Source organism: Leptinotarsa decemlineata, unplaced genomic scaffold (assembly GCF_025532065.1).
Source record: "Leptinotarsa decemlineata unplaced genomic scaffold, Ldec_3_MD MMD2_tig00026354_RagTag_RagTag, whole genome shotgun sequence".
Taxonomy (NCBI): domain Eukaryota; kingdom Metazoa; phylum Arthropoda; class Insecta; order Coleoptera; family Chrysomelidae; genus Leptinotarsa; species Leptinotarsa decemlineata.
This window is the reverse complement of record NW_027412702.1, coordinates 19,123,458-19,150,239: the sequence shown is the minus strand read 5'-3', so window position 1 is coordinate 19,150,239 and position 26,782 is coordinate 19,123,458. Positions and strand designations below refer to the sequence as shown.

Sequence of the window (26,782 nt, the reverse complement as noted above, 5' to 3'; positions counted from 1 at the left end):
ATAAAGAATTAAACACCCCTTCAAATGAGCTATCACACGAACTCAATTTCTATTTGAAAGTTCCAAAGGTATGCTGCTCAATGTTAGCATTTTATAATTGGAAATTGATGTGTTTTAGGAATTTTTATCAATTTTTTTTGACTAGTAATGAATTTCAACGTTACTGCATGAATGCCCCGTAGAACTTCCATCAAAAACGTCAGTCACCATTAATACAAAAGTATATTCTTTATGCACAGTGAAATTACAATACTGACAATGATTTTGCAATAAAGTTAGTCCATTATGAATTATGTAAAAAAGAAAGTTTGGATAGTAACATGTAGGTAATACATATATGTACCCATTATGTTGCTGCTCAACGAAAACTCACATCGTTCGGTCACAAATACATAACGCATCACATTAATTACACAAAAAACACCCCCGATGTGCGAGGCAAAGCTGCTGCGAAAAATTGAAAAGTTTAAAGCCGGTTCCCTTTCATATTGACAAAAAATTTAACAAATCTAACCCCTGTTTTGCCTTCCAGTGGCGGCAGAGCCAGGCCACGGGGGTGTTCCTGATTACTACAAGAACTACTATGGGTATAATGGGGTTCGAACCCCCGTGCACACCACCGAAGAGAAATCGAATCGACGTTTGGTAGGTTCCAGTTTCAAATTATTTCAAACTTTCCGCTTTTTTATCGCTAATATTCTATCTCTTTCTGTAGTATCTCTTCGCTATTTAGTAGGACGATTCAAGACGTTGATAATGCAAGGGCGTAGTCTAGGGGGTTCAGAGGACTCAGAACTCACCCCCCCCAAAAAAGAATAGTGTTGCTTTTTATGCGATAATTGTTTTTGTAAGGAACATTATTTCAACTCGTAATCAAAACAAAATCTCATTCTGAGAGAAATATCTCATCCCTGTACCCTCTGAATTCTGGCTACGCCTTTGTGGTAGTGATATGACTTGTGCGTCACAATCATGACTTTTTTTAGATGAAATTTTTCATAAATTTTATTTTAATCAATAACACCATGTCATGGTGTTATGGATTTGTATTTTTCCAGATTTCCAGACAACACACAATAATTTTGATAATTGAAAGGGGTATATTTTTAGGAGAGAATAATTTTTGGATTTTGGCTTTCTACTTTTCCATCTCGATACGAAAAAAAAGAAAGAAAGAAAGTAATCAATTTCAATAAAGTAACTCTCCAGAAATATGTTTAGAGCATGCAAAGAAGTAACTTTCAGACCCAAACTGGAAAGAAAAACACTTTCGAAACAAATACTTTCATATGAACATTAAATTATACAAAAAATACGTTGGTCTATTCAGTTTGTGTTCTAAACATTCATTATGGAATCGAATCAGATATCATTCACAGGATTGCTACACAATATAGTCATCCTGTCATCCTCGCTGGTAGACATCCGATTTTTCGCCGTAAGACACTTGCCTTTACTTGCTCTGCAGTACCAAATCTGGATAACATAAGAAAATCACTCAATTCACTCATAAAATCACGACTTTATGTCATGGAATGAGTTTAATCTACTCATGTCATCGATGACAGTACGTAATGACATTCATTTCCCACATTTTTTTTGTATCGAGATGGAGAAGTACAAAGCCAAAACCTTTCCTTCCAAATTTTGAAAATATTCAGTACAATCTATTTTCAAAAAATTAGAAATGCCTTCACTTAGTTCAGAAATTCTTTAAAGTCATGATCAAGTAATGTAAATTTTTCATTTCATAATTGTCTGTTAATTGTGTGCTGTACAGTGACTACATATTAACATGAAATAAACTTTGTCAAAACCCTAAAATCGAAAAAAAAAATTACAATTTTTACTTAAAGTTGAAAGCTCTCAGCTAACCTTATGTGTATCTGAAGATGTACATTGGTATTTCCAGCCCCATAATACCCTAGCAATGTATTAGTCTGTTTCACTTGTAAAAAAAGGTTTTACTAAAAGAATATTCCTGTTGACTCTCTACATATTCACAGTAAAAAAAGCTGTCGAACATGTCGAAAGTACACAGGAAAATATACCTAATCATGTGCATGTTGCGTAGTTTTGCAATAGGGCTTTTTCAAATTGAAAAGAAATTTCATAATTTTAACATAATTTTAACTAACATCTCTACAAGTAACAGTTTTTATTCACAATAAAATAAAGCTTTTAGAAGCCTTGTTAGTCCATCTTACTCGTATTTCTTCAAATTGATGTTTGAATTCGATTGAAATATCGACTTTAATCAAAATTTTTCATTTGTATCAATGTTGACTTCATCAACTTTTTCTTGAAGTATAAATTGAGAATTAATAAATCTTCGGAAAATATGTAACAAGGCTTTTATTTGCTTTTGAAATTATCTCAAACATGTGAAAGTTTAGCAAAATATTTGTTCACCTATCTATATAATTTCTTCTTTTTTTTAGTCGGCATCTCGACGTGCTGGTCTCACTTGTACGAACTGCCACACCAGCACCACGTCTTTGTGGAGAAGAAATACTCTTGGAGAGCCAGTTTGTAACGCTTGTGGTCTCTACTACAAACTTCACAATGTGAACAGGCCCATGTCCATGAAAAAAGATAGTATACAGGTGATAATTCCCTTTGTATTTCTTTGGGGTTACGAGGTACCATTTTTGGGCTATTCTTATGACTTTTGCACATGAAGATTCATAAAGATAATTTTATTTGCATTTTTCAGACCAGAAAACGGAAACCAAAAGGTAGTAAAGAAAGTAATTCAAGCAATAATCAAATGCCAAGAAATCTCACGACTTCATCCCTTCAATCAATCAAGATGGAAGACGTAGGTGTGAAATTGGAACATAATGCATTAGGTAAGATTTCATTCATTGAATTTGAATTTGTTCGAAATTTTTAACTAAGAAATATATCAGTTATTGTATCAAGTATCAGGTTCGAAATTAAAAACAGATTCAAATATAATTCATAGATTCTGAAACTAGCTGAATCACAAGAAACTATGGGATCTAGAGAAAACCTCAAATTCTTATCAATCAACGTCTGTTGCAAACTGAAGCTTCGACATTCATTTCAGATTAGTTCTCTGCCAGTAGTCAACACTATGAATCCAGAGCCCAAAAATAAAGCATTCGTGCTGTTCGCATCTGTGGTGCTATAGCTATAGCACCACTGATGAGACTAGGCTAAATCATGAATGTTGGACTCTGGAAGCAAGGTTTGAGTATTGAGCGGATCCCATGGATGCATAAGGAGCCAAGGTTGTTATAAGAAAAACATCACATTGCACATAGTAAAATTATAACATAGTGAATAAATAACATCACATAATGATAAAAATCTCGCAAACCAAGATGTGTGTCTTCAATGAAGTTATTGTGATTATCTTGATAATTTTTTCAAATAATACAAAGGGTGATTTATCCAGTTTGGCATATAACTGCTTCAGTAGTTGATTTTGAATGAGGTTCAGCTATCTGAAATATTATTTTCGCTGAAAACAAGAATGATCCATGAGGATTTTACGATGTGACCAATGAGAAGGTGCAATTGCCTGGTGGCCGAAAGATCTACAGAAAACGAAGAAACGAAGCGAAGCTCTCTTGCTTACAGAGACAGGCTTGTTTGGCTATCAGTGGTGCAATCAGTACCACACCATCAGCGGCCATGGAGATCCTTCTAGACCTACCTCCTCTCCACATTTTTCTGGGGAGAGAGGCTTGATGGACTGCATACAGACTTGTGCACATTGCCAATTGCACAAATCAATTTAATGCAACAGACTGTTGGTTGCCACTGGAAGTCACAGCATTCTGGAAATGACCTCTGACTTTATGCCTCCACCTGTCAACTACGAACTGCCTTATAAAGTACTATTTCCGAATAGAGAGGACTGGATCCTCCGGGAGAAGGAAATATTAAGAGCAGATGTTGGTTCACAAATGGATCAAAAACACCTTCCGGTTCGGGTGCAGGTGTTTTTAGTCGCAGACCTAGGACAGAGATATCTACCTGCCTAGGAACTTATGAGATTGTATTTCAAGCGGAAATTTATGCTACTGAATTGTGTGCGGAGAGATTGGATATATCCAACCTCACTCACAAGTCAATAAAAATATTCTCGGGTAACTCTTAGCTCCTACCAAGCAACGTCTAAATTGGTAGCAAATTGCCAAAAATGACTCTCCTCGCTAGGAATACTCAACAGATCGTCCTGGCCATACTGGCCATACAGTTGTTGGACTACAATAAGATGAACTACGATGTATTACTGGCCTTTTTACAGGTCACTGTCATTTGAATCATCATATGCAGATACTTGGACTGTCGGAAGACAGTGGGTGTTGCCTCTGTTTGGAAAATGATGTAACAGCAGAGCATATACTTTGTGCCTGCTCCGCTGGGGACCGAATCAGTTTCTTAGAGTTCGGCAGAGCCGTACTCTTACCATCTGACCTGAAAGACCACTCACCATACAAACTAATCGGCTTCGTTAAGAAGCTGAGTTTATTTGGCCGAGTGCGAATGGGTGTGAGCCACAATAAACCCTTGTGGGTTGCGGTAGAGGGTCGAATAGACCCATTCACTTCAGACCTAACCTAACCTAATGAGAAGGTTGGTTTCAATTTTACAGGTGTTCCTTAAGAAGCTAACGTCATAATTAACTCATTTCAGATAATTACAACGATCTGAGATCGCTCAACCAAATCCACGCAGCCTCCTCTTCCAACTACGTCTACTCCACTCAGTCTCATCAACGATTGAGCCCTTACTCGTCTCACTCACCTCAAATGTCGAACGCTCAATACTACGAATCGCTGCTCCAACCGTCGACTCCTAGTCCGCCGTCCACCACCTCAGAAAGCCCGACGACGTCTCCCCACATCATCAACCTCAACAACAACGGCGCCAAAGTCATCATCAACGGCGAACATGTATCCATCGATCGGCCTACCGTAGTTTCGCTGTCCTCGTAGATTGTTTTACTTAGCTGGTCCCGAAATTTCGGGAGTGGGATAATCGTAGAACTGGGAGAGTGAACAGAATGATGGTGTTTTGTCAGAATGATGGTAGTTCTGAAAAAAAAAAACGGATTTAGTGATATTTCAACATTTTCTTGAATACTATCCGCAATAAAATATATTTATTTTTCTGTATTGAAAAAGCTGATATTGTAAAAAACGATTAGGTGTTTTAAATCTTCCACAATCTGAAATAAAAATCGAAAGAAAATGTGATAAAGTGTAATAGCAAAATAGCTACTACAATATATTGTCTGAAAGGTATGAAGGCGATGAAGGATCACTAAAGATTTTGAAAACAAAATTACTGAATTCCGAGTTCAAAGTCAAAATTCAACAAAATCTTGAGTTCAAAGTCAAAATTTCATGAATATCCAAGTTTTGAGACGGAAATTAGTGAAATTTCGGGTTTAGAGTCGGATTTCAACAGAATTTCGAGTTCAAATTCGAAATTCAATAAAACTCCTGGTTTAAAATCTGAATTCACAGCAAAATTCCCAATTTGAACTGGGAATTTAATGAAATTCTAAGTTTTGACTCGGGATTCAATGACATTTCTAGATCAAAGTCGGAATTCGATGAAATTCAGAATTTAAAGTCTGAATCTAGTAAGAGTCCGACCTTGAAGTCGAAATTTAACAAAAAATACGAGACTGAAGTCTTATTTGAGAAATATTTTCTTTTAGTTTCAACCTCAATCTCAGAATTCTGAATTTGAACTCTGAATTCAGACAATTTTATTTGAAAGAATATTTGCGGCCCTTCAACGCCTTCGTAGCTGAGTATATAAATGTCATTTTTTCAACATTTCAAGCCATCTATAATTAGACTCTACAGAAGTCAGTAACTTTATGAGTGATCTTTTCAGTTTATTTTTCATTGCACTCATGTTCTCCATTGATCTAGATTTATTAATTTCTCAGATTGCGGAGGGTTAAAATAAAGAAAATATCAAGAAGAATCAACCCCTCTACAAAAAGTGTCTTTCGAAGAATATATTCAGGTGAACTTTTGGCTGCATGTTAGAATATTTTGAGTAAAGAAACCGTTGTACGAATCAAAATGATTTTCAAAAAGAGTTACATTGGACAAACCAGTTAGTAGCTGAAAGCACGGATGTTAGAATACAAAAAAAAACTCCATAATCCAAGTTGAACCAGTGGGAGAATATAATCCGTCTATAAGTTATTATGGAAGTTCAAACATCTTTGAAAAATATTCCTACCGATAGATTTATATATCAAGTCTCATTTAGTAAATAATCCACCATTATTGTAACTATATTCTTCTGGGACGAAACTTGAAAAGTGAGGAGTCGAAAATTAAAAATGTTTTCATCTGTAAAGTAATCAATACTATTCCGGAACGACTTTTCTCATATATAGTTATTATATTCCCATTATTGGAAAAAAATCCTGATTTGAGGATATTCCTTTTGAATCTCACAATAACGTGGGAAGTAATGAAACATTTGAGAATCTAAATATAATTCAGTTTATATAAACTCAAGAATATAGAATAAGTAAGAAAGGAAGTTTGAGAAGAAACCTTCAAAATGATTCGAAAAAAATCTTCAAATAAATTCAAGTAATACTTTATATTTAGTTTACAGTTTACAAAATCACAACACGTGTTTCACTATACGATAGGTTCTTCTATGAAATCTACTGTACAGTGAAGCACGTGTTTGGGTTTTGTAACCTGTTCAAGTTTTACAAGAGTACGTTATGGATTTTCATCAAGTATTGGCCCATTAGCAAAAGTTTTTTAAAAACACCCTTCAATGTTAGATTTCCGCTTTGAAGTTTATAAAATCGCGACACGTGTTTCGCTATACAATAGCATCTTCGGGCGATTCACTATACAATAGTATTGTATAGCGAAACACGTGTTGCGGTTTTGTAAACTTTCAAATGGAAATCTCACATTAAAGTGGGTTTTCTGAATACGTTATATTGGATTTTCATCAAGTATTATTCAGTTCTATCATATTTTCATTAGCAGAAGGATGTTTCATGAACGGAAAAATAGTAATGTGTTTTCACTAAAGTTGAACGGTAACGTTTACAAATTTCATTATCTGAATGTGAAGATGTTCATTCCACCATGTTGAATGATTATTAAATAATAATTAATGCAAAATTAGGTTTCAGAAAAATACGAGAAATTGGGAAGTAAAAAAATTAAATCATACATTTGAAAGGTAGAATCTATGTTGTTTTCTGAAATTCATTTCTCGTGGTTTTTTTGTAGAAAATTTCTCTTTGACGCAACTGATCCTTCAGTTTCTGATCCGTTAGTAAGTATCGGTAGCCCAAATTGTCACAGTAGAAACTTTATACATAAAACACTGTAATCTATGTCAATTCTTCAGGAAATTTGTAGTTTGAAGGATCACTTGGAAATAAACACTGGTTCTTAGGTCGCAGATTCAAACATCTTTATGGGGGTTTTTGAGCATTTCTTCTTTGGTTTGAAAAAAAAATATTGGAGCGTAAATCGCAAACATTTTTTTTCATTCTTGAGTTTTCACTGTTGTTTGTACAAAATAAATCCTAGGAAAAAATATGTTCACCATGGAAATTACTTTTCCAGTTCTGCTTCTATCCAAAACATCATTCAATTTTGTAGGACATTATTGTTATTGTATATAGAGTTTTTGGTACTTCAGAGTCATTGTATATATTTTATCGCAATAATTAGTTATTCTATTATATTATATTATATTCAAAAAATCGAGGATGGGAATGAAGTTCTACAATATTTACACCAATTTGAATAGAAATATTGTAAAACTAACTTCTGTGAATTCGCCTATTTTCATCTACTTCGTTTATTTGTTACAGATAGGTGGAAGAAAGTTTATTTTTTGGTGAAATATTTAACAGTAAAATGAATTCTCATCTTTTAAACATTGAATTTTTTTTAAATGATTACATTAATCTAATACGGTTAAATTATATTTGTTAAGTATCTCGTCAAACTCAGAACTTTGTTTTAGATACATGACAATTTTTGGGGGATATCATTTCCAAACAACTTGGTATTCCAGAAATTCATTCGAAAGAAGTCATTTAATCTCAACTTATCAGGTTATGATGTAAATTAACTGAAGGTGGAGACGTGTGACTTTCAATATGAATGATCCATTTCGTATACAACGAAAATCTGAAAATAATGTTTGAATCTCAAGAAATAATTTATATTCATAGAAATAAGCAAATATTTCCTATTGTAGGGTTGGTATGTACGTAAACTAAGTTATTTCTATTCGATCACTTGTTATATGACCATATATCAAGTGGTGATATACAGATTGTAACAAACTGAAAATAAAATGATACATTGTCAATATTTCATGAGTTCCTCTGCAACAGACATTTCAGATGTTACACGAATATTTGTAACCAAAGAATTCGATTATATTCGACAAAGTACAGGCTAGTTCTAAGTTACCAATCACATAAATAAAAAAAAATTGTAAATAATATATATTTGCTTTCTCTTCATCACTTTTTTTGACTGATTTCAACTGTACAGCACAAAATTTTCAAACTTAATCAAAGATTAAGTAGAGTGTCAATTCTAATCATGCATAGAATTAATAATTCGTTGAAATGCAAACGGTTGTAGTGAATTAAGTACATTTCATATATTCATTATTTATTATGATAATAAATAAAGTGGTCACTCAACGATGCATTCCTTAGCTTTGATAAAATTATTATGTACAGTTATATTTTATATACTAAATAATTTAGAGTCATATTTGTTACATTTATTAATTTGTACAATATTAAGTAAATATACCTATTGAATATTTCCTAATAAAATATATTAATTGAGATACTTGTGTGTATATTTTGAAAAAACAATTAGAACCACTTCCAATTTAAGCAGACTTGGAGTGCAACACATTGGAAGTGGTTGCTTTCCCAGTTTATAACTACCTGATAATTTTCTTTCGAATTATTATTTCAAATAATAATCCGGTCAATCTAGACACTGGAAGGTACATACATTTATAACAAACTGCAAACGCGTGTAATTGTTCAAAACATAGTTAAAAATGAGATTTTCAAATTCCGAATAATTGCGATGCCTGGAAAAAAATTTGTTCAAGGGCAAAGTTCAAAAATCTCGAAAAAAATTGGTTTTTCGCGATTTTCAGGAAAACGGTAAGTTTTATCATAAAATAACCTCAGATAAAAATTGTAGATCATAAAATCATAAAACAATATATATTCATGGTCGTGTCCAACAAATGGACTACAGACGATCAGAAAATACATCATTTGAGATTCAACTTATCCGGTATTTATCTTCGTTGGTATGAACAAAAATTCAGTGAATCCCGATCATTTTCTTGGGAGGAATGGAAACATTCCTTCATGGTGACGATTGATGAAGATAATATAATGAAATGGGATAAAGCTCTGAATTATAAACTCTGTCAAGAAACAATTCTGGAATATATTTATTTAAAACAACGGTTTTTATACTCAGCAGACAATTCTCTCTCTGAAAATTCAGTTATGTCGCTATTGATATTAGGGATTCCCTACTAGATAAGGAAACAAATATGCTATAAAGACATAATATCAAGAATAGAGCTACTTCAACTCATACTTCAACATCATACACATGAAAGAAACATGACAGATTTTCAAAATACGAGATATCCAGTAAATAACAAGTAAGAAAATAGGAACGGTCGACATTCTGAACAATGCAATTACAATCAATGTGATGAGTTTGTTAACAATGACGAAATTGAAAATTTCGAATCATACACCGTATTTTCTTCTTCAAATTCAGAAAATCATGATAACATAGAAATTTTGTCCATTAATGGGCATCAATTGAAAATATTATATGACACTGGATCTGATATTGATCTCATCAGTGAAAGAATTGTGAAAATATTGAACTTACCATATTTCAATACTAATGTTAATATAAGAAGTTTAGGTGGCATAACGAAATGTTATCATAAAACGATACTTGAAATGAAAATCAGAGGCGAAAACATTCAAATTAATCCTATCATTGGGAAAAATTTATTATAATATTATTGGGCAAAATTACATTGAGAAAACTAGGATTATTCAAGAGAACTTTTCATTTCAACAAGGTAAAATTTTCCGAAGAGAATTTGGAGAAATTATTTCCTCAAATAATAAATCCATCATTTTGTTCTTGTAACTATGAAACAGATTTTACTTTGAGGGAAAACTCGAAAATTATATAATTGAAACCATATAGATTCTCTTTGAAGAAACAAGTTTGGATCAAGGATAAAATCAAAGACATGCTAAATCATGGTATCATAAAGAAATCCACTTCACCGTATGCCTCACCTTGCGTTATCAAAACAAAGAAGGATGGAAATTATAGATTGTGTATCGATTTTCGACAAATCAATATTGAAACTGAATTAGATCCTTTTCCATTTCCAATGATAAATGATTTAATTGAAAAATTCGGTGGTTGTAAATATTTCACTAAAATAGATTTGAAAGACGCATTTTGGAAAGTGAGCATTACAGAAAATAGCAGAAAGTTTACAGCATTTGTAACGGAAGAGGGGCATTATGAATTACCATTCGGATGGAAGAATTCAAGTGCAAAATTTCAGAGAGTCATTCAGGAGGTTCTTGGTGATTTATTGGACCAAAATGTAATAGCATATATCGATGATATTGTTTGTGGAGGTTACACTTTGGAAGAATGTGAAAATATATTACTTTAAAAATTTTAAAAAAATTTGATGAAAATAACTTCAGAATAAACTTCAAGGAATGTTCTTTTTGTGTACAACAAGTGAGTTTTATAGGTAGAGAAATCGATGGCAATACGAGAAAGATGAAGAATGAAATCACTGAAAAGGTGAAAAGCATGAAAAGACCTTATGATATCAAGTCATTACAATGTTTTACTGGCCTCACCAATCATTTTGGAAGCTTTATACCAAATTATAGCAAAATTACACGTCCTCTGGAAGAACTAAAATGTAGAAACAAAAAATTTATCTGGACTCAAGAATATGAAAATTCATTTGAGAAACTGAAAGAGATCATATCATCAGAACCGATTTTGAGAATCCCGGATCCTTGTTTGAAATACAAATTATCGACAGATGCTTCATATTATGGCTGTGCTGGGGCAATTCTCTATCAAAGAGATCCAAAAGAAATAAAGAATAGACAACTAAGAGTCATCAGCTATTACTCTTATACTTTTTTAAAATGTGAGATGAATTATTCAGTGACAGAGAAGGAATGCTTGGCAGTGGTAAAAGCAGTGAAACATTTTCGCACCTATCTAAAGTGCATCCAAATCCAAGATAGAGTAAAACAAAACAAAACCGAAGCGTGATGTTCACGTGATCGCCCAGTGTCAGATGGAAAGGGCAGCGTTTATTGGTGAATTCGCCTTCTTGGTACGAGTTCGGTACCAGCACAGGGTTGTAATCAGTCGTTTGCGTGTTTGTGTGGCGTGCGTTATAGTATATTGTTTAAAACTGTTTTCTAAGATGTCCAGTACAGACACTGCTGATGACACTGTGAGCTATGCTCTGAGTTCAGCCAGGAAACGATCCAGAAAAAGACATTTGAGTGTTAGGATGAAAGAAGTGATTTTAAATGTGTTCAAGAAAGAGATGGAAGAAATTGAGACATCGACTGTCGACGAAGTCGTATCGAACGTTTCCGATAAAATCGGAGTGTGTTGCGCTTCGATTTACAATGTTTTACGGGAATATAAACGAAATCATACATTTTCCAAACCGAATACAAATCAGAATCGTCAAACCATTATAAAATCAATAGATGATGCTGATAAACATGAAATCAGGAGGAAAGTTCATGAGTACTTTTTCAGAAATGAAATACCCACGATAGACAAAGTACTCACAGAAATAAATGAAGATGTTTTATTGCCAAGTTTTAAGTGGTCAACATTTCATAGAGTATTGAAACATTTGAATTTTGTATGGAAAAAACGAGGGCGCAATAGTTTATTATTGGATAGAGGGGAAATTGTGTTATGGAGGAGAGAGTATTCGACCAAAATTAAATATTATAGGGAACAACAGAGAACAATTTATTATATGGATGAAACCTGGGTTAATGCTGGTCATACTACCCCTAAAATATGGGTCGATGAAACTGTGACCTCATCTAGGAGGGCCTTTCTAGATGGACTATCCACCGGATAGTCTACCCCATCTGGAGGATAATGCTGTGATTGTAATGGACAATGCACCTTATCATTCGCGACAGTTAGAGGAGATTCCGACAACGTCTTCAAAGAAGGTTGAAATCCAAAATTGGCTGCGATCAAAGAATATTAGCTTTGAAGACACAATGCTGAGAGTACAGCTACTAAAAATTGTCAAGGAGCGCAAGCTTGAATACCAAAAATATATAGTCGATGAGATGGCAGCAGGCCAAAACAAAATTGTCCTTCTCCTGCCTCCATACCACTGCGAGCTGAATCCCATCGAGTTAATATGGGCGGATGTGAAGAATTTTGTAGCTCAGCATAACACCGCGTTCAGATTAGCAGATCTCAAAGTACTTTTTGATGAGGCTTTGAAAAGAGTCACAGCGGAGAAGTGGCAGAAGTGTGTTCGGCATGTGATATCGGAAGTCGAGACGAAGATGTGGAAGCTTGATAACATAATAGAGGCACAAATCGAGACACTGATAATTCAGATTGGTGGGGATGACACTACTGATGAAGAGACAAATTCATCCAGTTGAATAATTTTGATTAATATTCCTTTTCATTTTACATAAAATAAAAAGTATCAATGGAGAAATAATTACGTCTCTTTTCATATAGTGCTTGAGTGCGCTGTGAAAAATCCAATGAAAATCTTTTTATATTACACATATTATCTGCATTTTTCCCGTTAAACTGCAAAACTTGTACATTTCACTCGTTATTATAAAAAAGTTTTCCTAAGTATGATATAGCATTTGCGATCAACAAGATGTTGTTTGTGAATACGACCCTGGTCAATTCTTGGGATTTTCAATATCACGTGTCAATGTTTACATCCACTCTATCTTGGATTTGAATTTGCTTTAGAAGGACGAAATTTCAAAGTGCATACCGACCACCGTGCTTTAACTCAACTTTTATCCACCGGAGATCTGAGAGATAGATTGGCAAGATGGCAAATATTTTTGAGAAGTTTCGATATGGAGATCACTCATAAAAATGGAAAAGAACTGAAGGATGTTGATGCCATATCGAGTTTATGTATTGAAATACCCAACAATATTGAAGACTCTTTTTGGTGTAATTTGGTTACTCAAGATTAGGAAAAAATAGAAGATGGCAGATATCAAGTTAAAAGCAAGCAGATGATAAACGAAATTCTAAAACTATATCATGACGATGTTATACTTCAGAAGGTCATGATGGGTATAATAAAACCTATTACAAAATCAAAGCTAGATTCATATGGAAAAACATGACTGAGGATATCAAATACTACACAAAAACTTGTAAGACATGCCAAATAGCAAAATTCAAATATTTACCAAAGCCTGACTTTGTTCATATCACTAAATGTTCTGAAAATTCATATGAAATCATACATGTAGATTTTGCTGAAATCCACCAAAAGTCTGACTTGGATAAAACAACCAAATCATTCATTATTATTGTTGATTAGGCAACAAGATACATTTTAGCGAAAGCAATGAAGGAAAATAGTAAATCTGTAAAACAATATTTAGCTAAGATACCATTTGTGAATGAAATAAAAAAAATAGTAACTGATTGCGGAAAAGTATTTACATCTGGAGAATTTCATGAGTCGGCAAATGAGATAGGAACAACAATTAAACATACTACCCAACATCACCCCGGGGGAAACGGAATTGCAGAACGTGTTATAAGAGATCTAAAGTTATTCATGAAATGTTATGAAGATTTTCCTGGTGGTTGGATGAAATGCCTCAAGGCAGCTGTAAGGCATCATAATCAGTCGCGTTCTGAATTTTTAGGTTGTTCACCATCATATAAGCTCTACATCAAATCAATAGTTCTACAAGCAGATAAAGTATTAGGCCTGAATTTACAAATAAAGAAAATACCAAAATCGCCAGAACAACAAATGAAATACAAAGAGAGGGTTCAAAATCAAGCTAATAAAAATAGAAAATTGAAACCACCTGAACTTAAAGAAGGAGACAATATTCTAGTAGGGTACCAGAAAATTGGAAAGGAGTATATAACGAAAGGTCCTTTCAAGATAACAAGAGTCCATTTCATCGATGGGATAGTAGCATTCGTAAATTTCGATAATGATGGACGACCAGAGTCAGCTCATATTTCTAATATAAGGAAGTTTCATCACAGGAGTGATGACTTTGAAGAGGGGAAGCTTTGTAGTATATGAACACTATGTATACCTAATACATAGGTATGTATTTCTCTTCGACCAATTCATTTACAAGAAAATCTATCACTCAACCGTTGCCTCACATAAGAAAGTAGTGGTGAAACTCCTCCATCATGATGAGAAACTTGAACAAGTCTTGACAAAAAAATTCAGTGACAAGAAAAAAGTTCTGGTTAATTTATTCGGGGATGGAAAATTCCAAAATTATGGACAATTTCGTCGTAATCTTCGATGGAGCTGAAAAACCGACATGTTCGAAGTGCAAAAACAATAATATCACTTTTGCAATTTTTTTTTCACAATTTGAGGTTATTTCTATAGAATATTTCATACAGGAAGGTCCAACTAAAACGAAACTTCTAAAATCACCTCCATTTCACCATTATGATTTGTATCGGGTATTATTTATGGTTTTCATTCAGCAATTCAAAAAAATAATCACAAGGACCAGATCTTTTGAAACTTCATTACAAAAATTTGGTATTTAAAAACCCCAAATTCCAGAGTTCAGAAAAAATAGTTTGGAATGAACGCCTTGTCATCAAACATCTTATCAAAATCAGTCAATTGAATAAAATGGATTCGTCCACAGGTACATACGTGAAAAATCGCGTATAAATAGGGCGGGGTTGGCGTTAATAAGTATTTGAAGTGTACAAGTCTCCTCATACAGATCCATCATCAAGTGGGAAGAAATAATTGGTGGAAACTAAAAAAGGTCAGTACTTTTTTTTAATCACGGTTTCATTTTGTATGTGGCTCTGGTGATTACATATATCTTAGAGATTACTCAAAAGCAGATAATGAGAAAGATAATCTATATTGAACTAGATTATAACAATGACATTAAAGTCAATTTGGGTGTTTTCAAACAGAAAAGAGATGTATTTTTTGCTTTGCTGAATGAACTATGGCAGTAAAAAAACAATCTATGACAATCTGAATGTTTCCAAATTATTTGTTCCTATTCAAACAAAGAATTTGCGAAAACAAAATGGCTGACCATCGATAACAAGCTGACGTGGACATGAGATATTGATTATTGTGCTGCTACATACCTGCTGCAATATCATTTCACATCGAATTTCTTGTTCAACGTAAACACTCCGAAACACAAAATCTGAAAATTTAGTGTCTTTTCCATCTGTCACTTTATTAAAAATATTTTCGACGCAAAGTTGTCTTACTAGATTTTGGTACACATATTCCAGAACAAAAAGCGAATCAGTCAAAATATCAACCAGAACTGATAAATCCTAGTATGTCTTGGGCAGATAATATGAAAAATATCATCAAATATAACGAAATCGGGAGAGATAAAATTGATAAAAATATTTTTTGTATATCTCCCCCATATTAACCAAAATCGACAATCATATCATGTAGATAGTTGTTCAATGTTTGATGAATATTGCACCAGTATACATCAACCGATATTCATGAAACAAATATAATGGTCTACACAGCTTCTTCTAAACTTCAAGGTCTATCCAACAAATGTTTAAAAAAGTGTATATTACCAATATCTTACCTAGGATCAACTAATTGTTTTTATTATCATCTCATAATTCAGCAATGAAAATGAATCGACAATATGCTCACTAATGATCTCAAATATGTTAAAGAAAATTGAAATTATGTTCACCTCACAGAACCTCTAGAAACTTATCAAAAACCTTGGACAGTTCTACCCCTCGATAGTGAGGAACTGCATGTTTGATTTAAACAAAATAATTGTAATATATACAATAATACCAACCATTGAAAGGAAAACCTGAATACTTTAAAAGCATGTCTAATGTGTCAAATAGTAACCCTTCATAATTCGATAGAAAACTAAAGAAAACTCTTCAGTATGAAAAAGAGGGAATCTATGAAATATTCAATAACAGTTTTGTCAAATAAAAATTGAATATGTGTTTTTGGTACAACTGATACTATTGGAAATCTGTTTTTTTAATTCAGAAAATTATAAATTTTTAAGCATAAATATTGATATAAATTTCCAGTCAGGATTGACATTTTATTTATTCAAATCCCAGTGACTTATTAAATCAATCCGCGGGAAAAAATGTCTTTTGATATGTTCATCAAATCATTTACTTTTTTCGTTAAGCTTGCATTCTATTTCTTTGATTGTCGAATAACATTCCTGTCAAAAAATGAAGTTTACATGAAAACCAAAATATTGAAGGGTCACTACAAATATTGCATAACCTCCTCTTCAATTTGTCAACACAACTCAGAAGTGTATCTGAGATTAGGAAGGAAATCAAAGTTTTTCTCTTTTCTCCAGATTTTGAAAGATGAAAATAGCCAATAAATGGTCGATGTGTCGTGAAATTGAAAATATATACCAATAATGAAATCAGTGTTATGTAAATTGATTGATTTTAAAATCTTGAGTGAGAAAAACGAGTTGGAAATTGTGAGATCATTTTACAGAAAAACTTGGGCTTTCACAAAAATGGTACATATTTTAAACATTCAGGAAAATTTCAGTCACCGTTTTGTATTTTTGTGGAGATTCATGAAAACTTCATTTGTGAATAGATGGATAGATGTTAGCAGCAGAAATATTTTGTGACATGTTTCTTAGTTTTTTTTTTACCTACAGTGTCATCCCCAAAGTTATTTCTGATGAAAGTTTGTGCATCCCCTAAAACTAAACATGCACCAACAAAATATAGTAAAACACACGTAATGCACGAGGAACCTTCAAATATTTGATTTTGAGACAAGAGTAAAGTACTCTTATTTTGAAAAATGTCGGGAAATGTTATTTAGAAAATTGTTCAGCATTGAAAAATACATCTAGATTTGAAGTCATGGCTATCTAAGTGAAGTTACCTTCTTTTGTACATTTTTTTAAATGGGGATCACGAAAAGAAAAATTTGCTGAAACGATAAATAGACAGCATCCAGTATACGACGCTTCATTTCAAAAGTCTGCAATATTAGAAATTACACAACTATGGTGTCAACCACGGTCAATTTTTTGGAAAAGTAAAATCATTTTCAAAATTTCTGGTGCAAAGTTTTTAATTTTTTGTTAACACCGAAAATTACTCAAAATTATACAGTAATATATTATAATAATATCAAAGTACAACATATCAAAATAAAATAGGTATTTTGAAACAAACTCGTTGATTTTCTGGAGATTATTTTGGAGAATTATTTTGGACAAGAAAATCTTCAGAAAATCAACGAGTTTGTTCTGAAGTACCTATTTTATTTTGATGTTTCGTGCTTTGATATTATTGAATATCAAGTTCTTGTTACAGTACTGTATAATTTTGAGTAATTTTCGGTGTTAACAAAAAATAAAAATAACTCGACACCAAAAACTTTGAAAATTATTTTACTCTTCAAAAAACTGACCGTGGTTAACACCATAGTTGTGTAATTCGTAATATTTCAGGCTTTCAAAACGATCTCATACAGGATGTTGTCTATTTATCGTTTTAGCAATTTTTTTTCGTAGTGCACAGTTGAAAAAATGGGTAAAAAAATAAAACATCATTTAGATGAACATTACTTCAAATCTGGATGTATTTTTCAATGCTAAACAACTTTTTCAAATAATATTTCCCGAAATTTTTCAAAATAAGAGTACTTTACTCATGACCCAAAATCAAATATTTGAAGGCTCCTCCTATATTACGTATGTTTTACTGTATTTTGTTGGTCCATGTTTAGTTTTAGGGGATGCACAAACTTTTATCAAGAATAACATTTTCTCGAAAAACCCTTAATAAAGAAGTTTCGCATATGGTGCATACTTTGGGGATGACACTGTATAATAAAACGGAAAATATGATTTAAATTGGGTTGAAAGGGCTGATGAGACAGATTCAGAGACAGATTCAAATCACATCACACATGGTGAAAAAATTATTCTCTGGGTAATAAAACGAAAAAATGTCTTTGCATCCTTCACCTCATCAAGGTTCCAACAATCTTCATCCGACCGATTTCGAAAAATAACGATTCTGACCTGCTTTGAAAATAAAATCAAACCAAAAACAACATCTCCCCAAGAAGTTAACTGGGTTAGTGAATTGTGCGTCGGAAAAAGTGTTGCAGTTCTGGTGTTTGGGAAGAAATCCACTGAACGCCAGTTCTACCTTTCATAACAAAATTGAAACTAACTTTATTCAAAATGTATAAGGAATCACACGTTGAAAGGTAAGACCTCGTTAGTCCTTAGCTCTCACAAGTTTCTCAACTTCTGAGAGTTGTCGTTCGTATGGGGGCGACAGCTGATTACCGGAAAAACAGATTTTGAACAGAAACAGATGTGGTAAAAAGTTCTGGATTACAGAAACAGATTCCATCATTATTTCAGAATTTGACGAAATTAATTTTACGTTGGATTCGGAATTATAGTCTATTTCCTTGAGCAGCCGACTAATAAATCATTTTCAAGTGGCTGTTCAAACAGTTTATTCTTCAATATGTATTCAAAGTTATTTTATGATTCGATATAGCAAATCTCAAAAGACTTTTTATCGTTGTATGTAGCGGTAAGTTTCGAAAATATGGAACACTCGCATCAATAATTGGTGAGTTTTTTTCAATGAAATACCTAAAATTGTTTTCACTTTTATATTTTCATCGAAATTTTAATTTTTTTTTATGAAAAGCACGCTACTGCAGATACCAATCGACTTGAACGCCCAGTAAATATTTCATTCGCTATACAAAAATAGGGTACATCTGTTAAAGTATTATAAACCCGCCTATAACATCTGTGGCAACTCATAAAGAAATCACAAACTTCATTTCTTTGATTTTAAAAACATTTTCCAGATCATTTTGTAATGTATTCAGAATATTAACAGTATTATGCCTTCGCAGTGACGATGTGTCTTCTGCAAACATAATAAATTTTCCTGCTCAGATATTTCATATTCTAGATATGCATATTGATTGCAGCCAAAATATATTCATTAGCGTGAAAAAAATTCCAACATTCATAATTAAATCTAAAAATATAAAACGTAGTAACTCGAAATATTTTCAAATTTCTATGGCAAAATAAACTCCGGTTTGATGCCGGGGGGGGGGGGGGTTATTAAAAAAATATTCATTAGCTATCCTGCGATTGATGAGTTTATGAAATTTTCTCAGCATGATGAGTAAACTGAGTTAGAACCGATACAGGCGAACAATTTTGAAGCATATACAAACTACCTTATATGAAAATCAAATATTGAGGAATCCATGCAATTTTTTTGTTCGGATTTCTCAAAAAATCCTAAAAATCAACTTACATGCATTAATTGTTCGCTGGATGAACTGATTTCACTATTGAACTAACAGTACCTGGATTATATAACGGAACATAATCATTTTGCATCTGTTACATCTGAACTGATAAAAGCGAGTTTGTCTTTGGGGTTGTGATTATAATGTTGACAAGATAAATTTTATAACACCTGATACATATCTTTACTATTATTAAAGGTTAAGGACGCAATAGATAATACTAACAATATTTAATGAGGAATTCCCTTGGAGAAATCGAAAAAAATGAGGCATCGCCACAGGAAATGACACAAAACATCCGTCGATACATCACATGCGGCATCCATCTTGTTCAAATAGTAAGATGGCGCTGTGCGGTGCCAGGTGAGCACTAATACGCTGTAACGGATGAGTAGGTATCATTACACATCTAGACATAAGCGCGAGAAGATTACATTAGTTATTTGTGAGTGCGATATGAGCGATGGGTAAGTACTACCTGTTTGCTGAATATTTTCCTGAATATTTTCCCCCAGTTTTTCGATTTCTGCACTACAATAGTAGGTTTGTTTCAAAAAGCGTTTTTTTTTATTTTGGGAGACTTCAAAATATTCCTTGAGTCTAGAACCCACAAGTGAAATGTCTGTGACAAAAGGGTATCATGAGAGTTGTCCACTACTTCACAGTGTTTCACAATAACTTATTCATTATTTTCTCAAGATCTCCAAAATATATGAACTCAAAATAGATGCTGATATGAAAATGACTACATTATATTAATAATAGAGCTTAGCGCCAGAAGTGTCTTGTCTTCTCACAATAATTAGGTGATTCTTTCAAATCTTACGTATACCCCAGGATTCAAATTTCAGATCCATGATCTTTTCCAGTGTGTTCACAATATGACGAATTTAGTACATCCACCATTTGTGGAAATTTAGCAATAATTTGAAGTGGGCGTTAATAAAAATGTGAAAACTGTGGATTGGAAACTTTCCAGTAGTTTATAATGACGCGATTTCCAGGCTTTCGAAAGAATCCAGAAGGGCTTCAGCATTTTGAAACTATGTACCTTCAGTCTAATACCGATCTCCGGGGTTAATTGAGCAATAGTAGACGTCTGTGGTCTACGAAACGATTGAAACGTATTGAAACGATTATTATAGACCGCTTATATGACTTACAACACTTTTTCCTGTGCCCACAGCATACTTAATAAATCTCAGACTTTTCAGTTTCCATAACTTTATATTTTCTTCAAGATTTACAGTAAATGAGCAGTTGAAAGATACTGTGATGTTCAGTTTCTCACTAATTGTCTATTTACTTCTGGTTCGTATGGATGACTCATCATCTTTGTGAAACTCAAGGATTTACAAAGGCAGTATCTGAATTTAGATTTTCTAGTTGACCTAATAATATTCACAAGATTCCAAATAAACCCTACGATATCCAATAGACATACACTGGATATTGGATTATTCGTATATCCATAGGATATCTGTTCCATGTCCATCAGGATATCCACTGCGGGGGCCACTAAGTTGGACTTCCATAGAATATTCGTAGTTGATCGCTCATGGATATCCATTCGATCCATTGAAAAGCACTGACTTAAACACCCACATCAAGTTACCATTGATGTTATAGTCGTACTTGTTCGTCTACTATATTCAATGTACCTTTCGTATTACGTATTAGGAATCCCGTTATAGCCATGCTTCGACTTGCCAACAATATCAATTTACCCATTAACGTGGATTGGAAATTACCACAAAGTACACATGTCATTTTGCATCATTTAGTGAATATGTCACTGTAGAAACCATTTCATTAAATCTCTACAATTGATAATATTCATAATTGAGAAACCCGGTATAATTTTTTTTGTTTGATAATATGATGATGATAATATTAATAGTATTTCACGTTAAATATTGTATATATTTTATCCATGTGAGCAGACCAGATTTGTCTGTTTGGATACAAAATAGTAAATGAATAAATAAATAATATCTATAGGATGTTCAAGTTGTTATTGGTCTCAAACGCTATATTCACACCTTTATTTTATAGGAAATTGGAAATCTCCAAACTAGGTTGGCTCAAATATGGTAACGTTCAATAATTTCTTTCCTCGTCTCTTGGAATCAGGCTAATTTACTTCATGACTTGACTGTATTGTTTTTGGATAGTGAAGAATCTATTATACTGCTATCATGACCATTTTTGATCGAAATCTGTTTTATTATACTTATTTCTGAAATTTCACATCCGGCAAAGGAACATTTACTAATCATGATGAATTTCATTATATCGGACTTCCATTGTCTGATATCATATAAAATGATTTGAAATCCCTGAAAGAATAATAAAATAAAAAAAATAATTACAAAAAGAATCTAAAGAAATGAACTTTGAACGTTCAAGCCAGTCTCGAATATACCTACACAGTAGGTTGAATGGACTGACGCCTATCAGAAAACAACTACTTCCCTGGCTAATACCACGAAGGGCGTTGGATTATATCCGACATGCGTCAGTGCAGGAATCTTCACAGAAAATTTCCTGCATATGCAATTGGAAATACAACTGAAAGAGTCGACTTTCAGCCTTCTTTGCGAGGCTCCTACTGTCTTTTAACTAAAGTCTGTTCCACCATCGCTTTGGAGTAGCCATTCCGTTGAAGATCATTGTTATTTTCAGCTATTCCTTTTTTTAATTCTTCTTTTTATTAGGTCTTTCAGGGATTTCAAATCCAGCGGAGGATTGAGTGGGTTTCTCATTATAAGTCTTTCATTGGATGAATAAAATATGCCGTTGAATGGGCAATAATTCTGCGACAAACACACAGTCAACAAATTTGATATTTCTTGTTTCACTGATGAACTGATTGACTTTTTGTGCAATACATTTTCCACAAGAGTAATAGTTTCAATCGGAGGAATGGTGGGGACCAAATTCTTCACATTCAACGAAATCGAGTTTGCATTATCGGACACATAATATCTTGCATTTCATTTGGTTCTGGATGATCAGGATCAATTTTTCTGAAGGTGCTCTAACAAAAGAAACCACTGGTCTGATGATAGGAAAATTCTGTTTCGTTTTTTGAAATGCTATCTAGAAGGTGCATCAAAATTGATTTGCCAATGTTATCTTTCTACTGTTGCAGATGGAATCGTCTTCCGTTTGATAAAGAATAGTGCATTGGTTGTTATTTACTTAAACAATTCCTTGTAAATACACACTTGTTACTTGAACAAAGAAGGATAAGCTGTAGAGAAAAATGTTAAAAGGAACATTGCTATAAGAAGGACGTTCTGTTCAATAATATTCGAGTAAATTTAGGAATTTTGTAGAGTTTGTCTTTGAAAAGTTTAGAAAATGAATCACAGTTTGTTGATTCACTTTACAAGTCTCAGTTTGGCCATATATTTGGCAATAGTTCATAACACTTCTTCTTGGCTTGGCTGCCCGAAAGATAAACAACAGAAAAAGTGGCTACATTTTTGAATAAAAAAGGTACTAAAATTGCATATAGAATACGTTGGGAAAGTAAGTTAAGAATAATAAAGACAAAACAACCAAATTCGAGAAATCAGGGGTACCTATATAAATTAAATTGTGGAACTTGTCCTGAAGTATATATTGGTCAAACTGGCAGATAATTTAGGAATCGCACCCAAGAACATCATATGAGCTATGTAAATGAGAAAAATCTGGATGACTAATACTGAACTTGTTTTATTAGAAACCGAAATTGTATTATTGATGTAGAATTGATATATTATGGTCTAGGTCATCATAATTTGAGGATCTACCTCGGGCATATGAAGGCTGAGTAGATGTTCTAGGTCATTATGATCGAAGAAGTACCTATGTAGGTATCTAGAACATATGACTACGTGGGGTATATAAAAATTAAAGTATTTAATAGAATTAACTTTCAAAATGGCATTTTCTACGAAAAAGCTACTGTGATATTGAAACATGTGATAAAATTTTTTAAAAATAAAGTTTGTGAAGATCGAATCGTAAGGTATAATTTATGAAAAGGTTTCAAATTTGTATGGCTGATACTTCAATCAGGGTTCCAGAGAGTTTGGATTTGGCATGTAAATTTACGCGTACCGATTAAAGTATAGTTCAAGGATAAGACTGAAGTATGTGAAATGTGAGCCGCTACTATATACATAGGTATATTCAAAAAATATTCGTGCTGTTTGTAAGTCCATATAGGTAATTGTTTTATGATGTTTGCTGAAGCTTTGGTCATATGAAGTTTGAATGACATCATGTTTATGGTGTTTGAATTTCAGACATTTTAAAAATGAAAGTTTGCCGTTTATAATCCACTCGTAAATAAAACTACTTAATATGTTAAGAAATAGGTTGAAATTTTTATCCTCATGTCTGCCATTGTAACTCACAAAAATTGTTATGAATCATATAACATGTAATGGAATTTTCAAAGACCAATTTCAAGTGGTTAGAACGATGACGTATATAGTTCGTTTCGCTTAAAACTCTGAACGAGTCATGATTGTTTTCGAAGTTTTTTTGTTTTTATGAGTCTACTTTCAACAGTGATATCTCAGTGAAAACATAGTCGAGCTATTCGAACTAGTACAATTTATTCAGTGCAATTCCTTGAGCATGAAAATTGTGTGCTCAGGATTCGATGAAGTCGACGAAGGCCGTTTGTGCCCGGTTCTAATTGGAGAAGGTTCTACCGGCGAGAAAGTTACCGAAGTGCTTGAAAAGTTGGTAATCGGTTGGCGAGAGGTCTGGAAAGTATGGTGAGTGAGGCAGAACTTCGACGCACAATTCACTTATTTTTGCACAGTGATTTGCGATACGTGCGGACGAGCGTTGTCGTGGAGCAGGATCGGACCTCGTATGTTGACCAGTGCCGGCTGCTGCTGATGAAATTTTTGGTACAGCTACGTTTGTCTTTGTTGGTTATAGCATCTCAGAGAGCGATACCAGATACACGGATACACACTTTTTGTGGAAAGGACGATTAAGTTATTATCTTCATCGATATTTTTGAATGCTTCGTCTGAATCATATTGTTATACATTTTACCCCCACGGGGGGGGGGTGCCCCAGTTAGAATATTTGAAAATCCTAGTGCGTATCTAAGACCTGAGAAGCATTTATATACCAAATTTTAGCTTCCTAGGACTAACCAGTACGGAGAAAAAGAGATGGATGAGTGAGAGTTAAGTGAGTGACTTTCGCATTTATAAGTATAGATTTAAGAGAATTAAATTCACAAATATCTATCACTATGTTATTTCTTATTCTTTTCACGATATCTTAGTACACACATGTGATTACGAGATGATGAATAGTTATCAGTATAAAAAGCAGTAATTTCTGTAAATTTCTCATAAACGTTTTTTTTTATCTCAGATATTTATACCAGCTGACAAATAAATAATTTGTTCACATAATCGACTGCGTAGATGATAAAAAATTATCAATTCTGCATCATGTAAATCCCACACGATGGAATGAACTGAGGAGAAATAAGTGCTGGTCCTTTCCGTCAAGAGAGCTTAAATATTGATAAAAAATGAACACCGGAAATTCAGAACACATAGGTTCTAGCAATAATTCCATTGCTGTATCGCCTTCGATGATATCTACCACATTTTTAGACGAAACGTTGGACACAAAAATCTGTATACCATAGCTATATTACCCGGCTACAGCAAATAATCGGTTGAACACTGGCCGTGAAGGCCTACACACCATGATCAAACCCAATAATTCGTATAAGTATTTTATTTTACACAAATCAACCAATTATGTTACAGTTGTCTGTAAAAATATAGCTGTTTGTTGATTTTTTTTTATAGAAGTTAAGTGGGAAACCGAAATATGAGCGACCAAATATTATTGCAATGTAGTTTCAGTGTATTCAAATCAGGAATTTTACAAATATAAACGTGCGATTTCATAATACCAACGGAAATTGGAAAAAAAATATATACAAGTAAAAACACTCTAACAAGATGATGGAAAAGTACATATATAATTAATCTGATGGTATTATAAAAAATAGCAATGGAGATGTCTGTCAGGACTTTCTTTAGTACGTGAAATATATTTTCCGGGATTTTTTGGCCGTGGTCTGCAGATTTTTATATTTGACGTTTCGTCGACGACTGCGGTAGACATTATCAAAGGCCCGAATGGGTGCTCCCGTTGTTACAAACGTATTTACTACGATGATAGTATTTTTTTCCCTTTATTGGATCACCTGACCTTGTGCGTGTACCGGTAGCCAGACTTTATTGATGTTCATTGCCTCTTTGTTTTCTATTGAAATTATTCCTGTGTTTTCAAATTTCCATTGCCTCTCTATCAAATATTACTGTATCTTCGAAGGAGATAATGTGAGTGCCTTTTTTGTTCAGAGCATGTCCGAGTCTACAGTTTCTCTTATGTTCAGAGAGACGGGTCCCTAGAGACAGGTACCTAACGAGAAACCCAAGAGACTCCAGCTTTTTCGGATATTCTTGTGAACAGGTATGATGATGGTACATTGGGCCTCATAGTGTACAGGAAACCAACACATACTCGAAAGTCTTCCTGAGGTACTCAATCTCCTAAAGAATGCCTTCAAAGAGAGTGGGTACAGCGGAGGAGAATTCGAGCGGAGTCATGTGACCCATAAGAGAGAATACAAAGTAACCCCAGCTAAGCTGGTTAAGGGAAAAGCTTTCTTTTCCTATGTTGAAAATGTTACAGACCGGATTGGAAGAATTATAGAGAAACACGACGTGAAATCAATGGTAAGGCATACAAAAATGATCAGACAAAGTCTAAGATTAGCTAAGGACCCCAGAGAACCTCAAGCAACATTCAGGGTAAACCGGATTCCTTGTAGCTGCGGGCCACGAACCACAAAAAGAACCACGAAAAGAAGTTTAGGTACACGTCTCGACACAAAACCATTATTTTAACACATTGACACGTGTTCCGATTACCAACACCAAACCGTTATTTTAAAACATCGACACATATTCCGATCACCAACACCAAACCGTTATTTTAACAACTCCACAAGTGTTTC

General features: G+C 33.5%; 2 protein-coding genes and 1 long non-coding RNA gene across 9 annotated transcripts in view; 2 read left to right on the top strand and 1 right to left on the bottom strand.

The window, feature by feature from the left end:
* Positions 1–4,919, bottom strand: part of LOC141486424 (uncharacterized) — a 186,191-nt gene extending 181,272 nt beyond the window's left edge. For both annotated transcript variants that reach the window (XR_012467827.1, XR_012467828.1), the window contains exon 1: positions 4,783–4,919. This is a non-coding gene — a long non-coding RNA (uncharacterized lncRNA). The remainder of the gene's footprint in view (positions 1–4,782) is intronic.
* LOC111503282 (uncharacterized) overlaps positions 1–8,867 on the top strand; it is a 142,664-nt gene extending 133,797 nt beyond the window's left edge. For 2 of the 3 annotated variants that reach the window (XM_023157551.2, XM_074184368.1), the window contains 3 exons: positions 2,442–2,606; positions 2,717–2,852; positions 4,672–8,867. In XM_023157551.2, the coding sequence (XP_023013319.1) occupies positions 2,442–2,606; positions 2,717–2,852; positions 4,672–4,973 (603 nt within the window). In that variant the 3' untranslated portion in view covers positions 4,974–8,867. Of the gene's footprint in view, positions 1–532; positions 646–2,441; positions 2,607–2,716; positions 2,853–4,671 lie in introns of all 3 variants that reach the window. The other variant, XM_023157553.2, reaches the window with a different exon arrangement.
* A 6,133-nt stretch (positions 8,868–15,000) lies between these two features.
* LOC111503281 (uncharacterized) overlaps positions 15,001–26,782 on the top strand; it is a 66,538-nt gene continuing 54,756 nt past the window's right edge. For 2 of the 4 annotated variants that reach the window (XM_074184372.1, XM_074184369.1), the window contains exon 1: positions 20,063–20,180. In XM_074184372.1, the coding sequence (XP_074040473.1) occupies positions 20,101–20,180 (80 nt within the window). In that variant the 5' untranslated portion in view covers positions 20,063–20,100. Of the gene's footprint in view, positions 15,158–20,041; positions 20,181–26,782 lie in introns of those variants that run through there. The other 2 variants (XM_074184371.1, XM_074184370.1) reach the window with 2 other exon arrangements.